General features: G+C 61.4%; 1 protein-coding gene across 1 annotated transcript in view; it reads left to right on the forward strand.

Moving 5' to 3' along the window:
* Positions 1–1,536: 1,536 nt before the first annotated feature.
* The window catches only part of PLXNA3 (plexin A3), a 19,323-nt gene continuing 12,832 nt past the window's right edge, over positions 1,537–8,027 (forward strand). The window contains 7 exon segments of the mRNA XM_075071315.1: positions 1,537–1,663; positions 1,850–1,950; positions 2,853–2,976; positions 3,284–3,440; positions 3,618–3,717; positions 4,055–4,293; positions 6,171–6,291. Coding sequence (XP_074927416.1) covers positions 1,613–1,663; positions 1,850–1,950; positions 2,853–2,976; positions 3,284–3,440; positions 3,618–3,717; positions 4,055–4,293; positions 6,171–6,291 — 893 coding nt within the window. The 5' untranslated portion in view covers positions 1,537–1,612.

Raw genomic sequence — 8,027 nt, forward strand, 5'->3', positions numbered from 1 at the left:
ACGTCCGACCCGAGCCCCTGAGCCCAGCCCTCCCCAGACTGCCGTGCCCCTCACTCCCGACCCGCAGCCCCTGCTAGCCCAGCCATGCCGTAGTGCCCCTCACTCCCAGACCGCAGCTCCTCTACTGGCCTCCGCCCCTGTAATTGCCGCCGCTGTGCCCCTCACTCCCGAACCCAAGCCCCTGCTAGCTCAGCCCTGCCGGTTGCCGCCCTTCCACCTCCCGAACCCGCAGCCCCTGTAGCTCATGCCCTGCCGTGCCCTCACTCCGACCGCGCTCCTGCTACCCTGCCGCTGCCCCGCCCCCAGCTCTGCTCAGTGCCCCTCACTCCGACGCAGCCCCTGCTAGCTCAGCCCTGCCAGTGCCCTCACTCCGCCCGCAGCCCTCTACCACTGGCCCTGACCCCGCCCCCTTCAGCTCTAATTGCCGTGCCCCTCACTCCCGGACCCCAGCCCCTGCTAGCCCAGCCCTGCCGGTGCCCCTCACTCCCGACCCGCAGCCCGTGCTAGCCCAGCCCTGCCGGTGCCCCTCACTCCCGACCCGCAGCCCCTGCTAGCCCAGCCCTGCCAGTGCCCCTCACTCCCGACCCGCAGCCCCTGCTAGCCCAGCCCTGGGCTCCCCCAGAGCTCTGCCAGGGCCCCTCACTCCCGACCCGCAGCCCCTGCTAGCCCAGCCCTGCCCCCCCACCAGCTCTGCTGGTGCCCCTCACTCCTGACCCGCAGCCCCTGCTAGCCCAGCCCTGCTCCCCGCCCCCCAGCTTCTCCATCCTCTCTCCCTGCCAGCTGCCATGCCTGGGGACTCCCAGGGGCTCAGTGTCTGGAGTGTCAGGCTGGATGCCCTGGCCCTGACCCAGGAATTGGGTTACATGTGGGGGGTCTCGCCTGTTTAGCTCTGAACTCCTGACCCCCCTGGGGGGGCCCCGCAATCCCTCAGCCTGTAAATGGGGCTAATTCAGTTAGGCTGGTGGGGGGGGAGGGGGAGGGGAGAAGCTGGAGGCCTGAGGGAGGAGGGGCTGGGGACTGAGGGGGGCTGGGTGCATGGAGGAGAAATGGTGGGGTGGGAGGTAGCTCCTCTCCCTTGACACTGGCTCCCTTGTCTGAGCTCTCAGCCCCTCACCCTGGGGTTAACCCCGGGGTGCTGTGGCCCCTGGCTCTGAAAGGACCCTTTGTCCCTGGGGAGGTGGAGGCTGGGGGCCTGCTGGGGGGCTGCTTTGGGTCAGACCCATCAATGGGCCCTTGTTGGCGGGGATGAAAGGGGTCGTTGAGCCTGCCTGGTGTTGAGGGGCTGAACTTCTGGGCTGGAGGGTAATAGGAGAGAGGGAAGGGGGTGGCTGGCAGGTGAGGGGGAGACACCAATACTGCTCTCCCCTCCCCCTACACCTGCTTGTGGGCCCCCCTTGCATGCTGCTGAACATGGGGGGGCAGTGCAGAGGTGTGGGGTTGGGAAGTCGAGGGAGGTGGGTGGCTCAGGATGGCTCGGGTGGGCCGGGGGGCTTGGGGGAGCTGGGGGCATCTCTCTCTCACAGCTCCCCCCCAGGTGCGGGTAGATGGCCCCCAGGACGCCCATCTGTACGAGTCAGTGCCAGTGACCCCCGGGCAGCCCCTGCTGCGGGACATGGAGTTCAGCCCAGACCAGAGACATCTTTACCTGCTGAGCCGCGGAGAGGTGGGACTGGGGGGCAGCAGGAAGTGGGGCCCCTGGCTCTGGGGGGCTGAGGTTGGGGGAAGGGGGGCTGGGGACTGAGGTGGAGGAGGGAAGAGGGGCAGGTGATGTGGCGGAGTAGCTGGGAGGGGCTGCTATAGGGGAGGGGGTCTGATGTACCACCCCAGACGCTAACCCCTCCCTCCGCAGGTGGTGCGGCTGCCAGTGGAGACCTGTGGCCAGTACCCCACGTGTGACGCCTGCCTGGGCTCTGGGGACCCCCACTGCGGCTGGTGTGTCCTGCACAACCGGTGAGACACCCCTGGAGCCAGGGAGAGAACCCAGGAGTCCTGGCTCCCAGCCAACCTCCCCCACTCCCCTCCCAGCACTGGGAGAGAACCCAGGAGTCCTGGCTTCCAGCCTAGCCAGGGGTCCTACCCCGTGTGTGCTGGGGGGGTCTCTGGCCTGTTGGAGGAATGCGGCTCCCCCCTCCCTGCAGCTCCTGGCCAAGACCCTCCTTCCCTTATCAGAGTGCCTGGAGCAGAGGCGGGAGGGGGCGCAGAGCGGGGGGTGGGTCTGGAAAGTCTGGGTTTGGACGGACCCTGAGGGGGGCGGGGGGGACACTGAGGGTTGGCGGGGTGACGAACTGGCAGCTCTAGCCTGGGAACATGTAATAAATTGCCCCCCAGCTTGGCCAGGCAGTGAAGGGGGGATTAGCCCTGTTCGGAGCCCCTCCCCCACCCCCATCTCAGTAGGGGGAGATGGAGCAGCCTCCCCCCCCGTAACTCCTGCCAACCTCTGCCAGAATCGCACCTCCCGGCTCAATATAGACACTCGAGGTGAGGCCCCCCCAACCCCCCAGATGGTGGGTGGAGCAGAGATCAGCCCCTCCGACTCCCCCCCCCCGAGTTCTCACTCCCGACCCGCAGCCCCTGCTAGCCCAGCACTGCCCCCCCCGTCTGTGCCCCTCAGTCCCGACCCACAACTCCCCCGGTGGGTGAGGGGCTCCTGGCACCGGATGCCGCGTCCCCAACTCCCCAGGATCCTGCACTAACGAGCCCCCAGGATGGAAGCCACTGGCTGGTTAATGAGCTCCCTGGGTTGCCCTCCCCCAGCGCTGTGAGCTCCCCCTGTGACAGTGCCTGCCCGGCGCAGAGTGGGGAGCAGGCTGAGGGGTTCCCAGTCTGTGCCTGACCCCCCCACCCCTCCGCAGGTGCTGCCGGGAAAGCGAGTGTCCCCGGGCACTGGAGTCGCAGCGATTTGCGGCCGTGCCGGGCCCCTGCCCCCGGCTGCTTGTGGAGCCCAATAATGTGTCCGTCACTGCGCCCAGCGTCCTGGTGAGTGCGGGGGCTGGACGCCTGGGGCCTGGCTTGGGAGATGGGGGGAAAGAGGGGAACAGCCCCCCGGTGTCTCTGGAGAGGGAGGGGATGGGACCCGACTCCCATCTCTAACCTGCAACTCTGGGGGGACCACGCCCTCATTTCTAACCCCCAGCTCTGGGGGGACCCCACCCCCATCTCCAACCCCCCAAGTCTGGAGGGACCCCACCACCATCTCTAACCCCCATCTCTGGGGGGAACCCGCCCCACATCTGAAACTCACATCTCAGCCCCCCAGCTCTAATCCTGTCTCTCTGGGGTCTAGCTGCAGCTGACGGTGCAGAACCTCCCGGATCTGGGGCCTGGCGTGACCTGCTCCTTCGAGGGCCTGGGGCAGAGCAAGGCTGAGGTGCTGCATGGGGGCCTCATCCGCTGCCAGTCACCCACCCCCAGGGAGCTGCCCCCTGGTACCGGCCCCCATGGTAAGTGGGGGAGGCAGGCAGGAGAGTTCAAAGGGCAGGGCCAGGGCGCCAGGGGAGGGCAGGGCAGAGGGCAAAGGCCAGGAACACATTTGGGGTTAGGGGTCATAGCCCTGGGGGGTCTCCCTGCTGGGGGGGTTCAGCCCTGCCCCCCATGACACTGCCCCCCGGCCCTCCCAGGTGACGCTCGCTCCATACGGCTTCAGCTTCGCTCGCTTGAGACTGGGATGGACTTTGCTGGCGCTGACTTCGTCTTCTACAACTGCAGCCTCCTCCCGTCGTGAGTCCCCCCCGCTGGCGCCCCTCACTCCCGACCAGCAGCCCCCTCACACTCTGTGTGTGGAGGGAGCCTGTCTCTCTCTTTGGGTGGCGGCGGGGGGGGGGCAGATGGCTCCTTGGTGGGGCCGGGCTAATATAATCCCCTCCCCCACTTCCTCCCATGAAAACACCAGAGGGCGTGGGGGGGGGGGGCAGTGGTGCCAGCATTGTCCCTGGCGGCAGGGAAACAATGGGTCTGGGAAGAGGTGGGGGGGCACCCAACATCTGGGGCATGGGGGTCAGTCGGGTGGGGGAGGGGGAAATTCCCCCCCCCCTTAACCCTTTGCTGCCCTCCCCAGGTGTCTGTCCTGCGTGAGGAGCCGGTTCGCCTGCCAGTGGTGCAAATATCGGCATGTCTGCACCCATGATCCCCGGGAGTGCGCTTTTGCTGAGGGGCGGGTCAGCACCACTGAGGTGGGTCCCTGTGTAACCAGCCCCCTGCCCTGCCCCAGAGCCAGACACATCTCGGCACCGGGTGAGGGGTCCCTGGATAACCGTCTCCCGGCCCCACCCCACAGGGGCCCTGTCCCAGCACCAGGCAAGGGGCCCCTGGTAACAGCTCCTGCCCCACCCCAGAGCCAGCTGCATACCGGGGCTTTGAGCTGGATCCCAGCTGCGAAGGGGAAGGGATGGTAGATGTCAGACCATGCGGCTGCCCCTGATGGAGCGTAATTGGCTGTGGCGGGATCAATGGGGCGGGACCCTGGCTAGATCGATGCGCCAGGCAGTGCCCTGTGGTCAGGATAATTGATAGCGCCAGGGCTGTGGTTTGGAGTAGCGGCCGCAGACAACGCCCAGGGCCAGGCAATGGGGCCATGGGGACTTGGGGGAGGGGAAACTAGCTGTCGCTGCCTCCCTCCTGCTCCCCCTCCCCAGTGAGTCTCTGAGCCACTTCCCCATAATCAGTGTCTAACAAGGGGGAGCAGGGCTGGGCTGGCAGGGGGCTGCGGGTCGGGAGTGAGGGGCACCAGCAGAGCTGGGGGGCGGCAGGGCCAGGCTGGCAGGGGCTGCAGGTCGGGAGTGAGGGGCACCAGCAGAGCTTGGGGGCAGTGCCAGGCTGGCAGGGGCTGCGAGTCGGGAGTGAGGGGCACCGGCAGAGCTTGGCGGGGGGCAGGGTGCGGGTCGGGAGTGAGGGGCACCAGCAGAGCTTGGGGGCAGGGCCAGGCTGGCAGGGGCTGCGAGTCGGGAAATTTCCAAAAATTCAAGCCGAAAAATCCACAACTGTCAAAATTGAAAAAAACAAATTTTAGAGCAAATGGCAAAAACATAGAAAAAAGCTTTTTTGGCATCTGAAAACAATAGTAAGTCGAGGGGGGAAAAAATAAAGTAAGCCCGCCACAACCCTCCCGCCTTGGCCAGGGAAAAGAAAGCGGGCCTGTATTTCACGCCATTTCCAATTGAAAAAAACAAATCAGGAGAGAGTGTGCCCCCCAGGGGAACCCCCTAATTATTTTTTTCTAAAGACCGAGGAAGAAGTGTTGCGGGTAAAAAAGTTCCTTATATATGGCCCCATGCTTCTCGCCCTCAACCCCCGTTTTTGGGGTGCCCCCCACAACACGCCCACTCTATATCACATCACAAACAAATACATAAGAGACACCCTTCAATCCCAGCCAAAGGCCTTTGCTCAAGCGACCTTAAAAACCTCACTAACTTGAGGAAACAGAGAAGAGAAAAGGGGGCGCGCCCACCTCCCCACCTAGATACCCACAATTTTAGAAGGTGGAAGTATACTGCCGCGAATTTCTTCACTTTTTTCTAAAACAAACCGTCTCGCCCCCAGCCTCCAAATTTGTGCACGGTAACCAGAAAATACAAAACAAATAAACTTAAAGGGAAACCAGTTCCGTCTTTCTGCTAAAGAAAATAAAACAAAATCCAAAAAATCTTCTAGCCAAAAAAAATGGAAAAAAAATGACTTCCTCCTCATGTGGGAAAACCTCCCCCTCTCTATTCGTTTTGCTCACACCCTTGATTGCCACCCCCCCGATCCCGCAATGCTCCTTTGTGCTGTCCATCTGACACCACGAAAACAGCCGCTCCATCACTCTTTGAACCCCTTTCAGGTAGTTGAAAGAAGCAGCTATACAATATCCGCCCCTCCCTCTTCATCTTCTGCAGACTAAACAAATCCCAGTCCCTCAAGCTCGTCCTCATGTCATGGTGCTCCAGCGCTCTGCCACCTCCGCCGGGACTCTTTCCATTTTTTCCACATCCTCTGTATGTGGGGCCAAAACTGGACCAATCAGTGCTTCCAGATGGGCTCACCAATGTGAAAGAGGGGAATATCACCATCCTCAATATCTGCTGGCATCCCTAACTTATACAGCCCCAAAGCCCGTTAGCCTTCTTGGCAACAGGACTTACTGACTCAACCAGTCTTCTGTCTACGTACTATGTCCTTATTCTTCGCAGACCTGCTTCCTAGCCATTCGTCCCCGCTTGTAGCAGTGCATGGATCCTTCTGTCCTGAAGTGCAGGACTTTTTGGGCACTTGTCCTTTGTTGGAACCTCCAATCAAGTTCTTTGGCCGCATGTATCGGACTCACAGATCGCGCCCACTCTTGCCCTCATGTGGTCCGTGGGGGGTGCCCATTTCAGTTCGACAGCCTTCTCAGCGGGTCCATCTCTCTTCTCGGGGTCAGGCTTTTCCAAACCGTCCATAGAGCGCACCCTCTCTGAGCCTCTAGGTCATGTCTGTCTGTGCCCATGGCCCCTCAGGGAGTTCACGCGCTTGAGACCCCTGGGCCTGCCTCACCCCCGAAGGGGTTGATCCCCTCCCCCCGTGCCCTGTTCTCTATGAACGGAGTGACTCTCGCAGCATAAAAAACGGGGGTTTTATTGAGAGTTGAACAGCAGCACAGGAATACCTCAAGGGCCTCAGCCTGGCCTCCCTCCAGCCCAGCAAATCCAATCTCCTGCAGGCCAGGTGGGCTCTGCCTGCTCTCTCCACCCCGAGCCCCCTCTCTCCCAGCTTGGGGCTCTGATATCCTAGGACATCAAGCCCCGCTGTACAATTGCGGTTCCTGGCGGGACCCAACTAGAGAGTGCCAATTCAGGACGCAATTGCTTTAACAGAGCAGTTATCAACACCTAGGCTGGGTTTTTGTAACCTCCTGTATGGCAAAACAAACAGCAGACAAAATGACTTTGTTTCACCCCACTAGGCTAACCACAAGTCACACAAGCAATTTCCTTAGAACACCCCAGTCTCCCAGTATCACACCACAGTCCCCCTCGTCCTGGGGATAATGGTTGAAAACCAACGACCCAAAAAAGAGTTCTTCTGATCCCTAAAGCCAAGGCAGCCCAGACCCAGGTCAATTCAATATGTTATATTAGAGAATATTTAAATAAGGATGAATACACAGAGTTTGCATGCTCAGCATTAGTCCCACGGGGGCAACACGAACAGAGTATATGGGGGGATGCTGGTATTGGTTATGTGTTAGCATTAGTCATACAGCTTCTGTAGTGTCCCCACATGCGGGGGTACGGGTGGTGGGGATCAAAGTATAGTAGGGGAGCAGTGAGGGTACATCGCTCATCCAATGGGTTAACCATAGTCATGATAAGCAAGCAGGCCCGGGTATATGCGGGAAGGGGCCCTCACGAGGCGAGCAAATGGTGAATCCCAGATACGGTGGTAGGACTCAGGGGTTAGTTAGTAGGGGGGTTTAAGGGTTTCTTCCCCCCCCCGTGGGTCGTGAGCCACATCCGGCTCTACTCCTAGTAAACTGGCGGTGGCCGGTGATGTGTTCGGTGTAGATTCCTGGATCCACCGAATAGTGTCGAGACCATTCAAAACATCTCATGAGTCGGCACAGCGACGGCCCACCCCACAGGCCTAGTACCTTCGTTACAGGCGGTCCCAGGTGCCTAGCGCCCCGACGATCAGGCGTCGGTGTACCTCGTAGCTTTGCCTCAAGGTGTTCAGTCAGGGGAATATTTTCGAGTTTCGGGTGGCTTGCGCGGGTCCGGGGTCATGTTGAGGGCATCGAACGCGAGGGATGTTTTTTTCCGTGTCTGCCGTTTGGATGTCTGGGCGAAGCGGGCTGTCGGTGCCACGGCGATGGGTGGTTGACTGCAATCTCACACTGGGGGTGGGCGATGAGCTTCACTTAGGCGGTCCTGGACGACGTGCTTGCGGCAGCTTGCCAGGCTCTGGCCGGGGCTTTGCAGTGCAACAGGACTGGGGCAGGTCTCAGGGTGTACACCGCACTTCCTGCAGTCTTACATCAGATCTTACCCACAAATCAACTGTTGCCAAAG

This window comes from Chelonoidis abingdonii, chromosome 11 (assembly GCF_003597395.2).
Source record: "Chelonoidis abingdonii isolate Lonesome George chromosome 11, CheloAbing_2.0, whole genome shotgun sequence".
NCBI classification, from domain to species: Eukaryota; Metazoa; Chordata; order Testudines; family Testudinidae; genus Chelonoidis; species Chelonoidis abingdonii.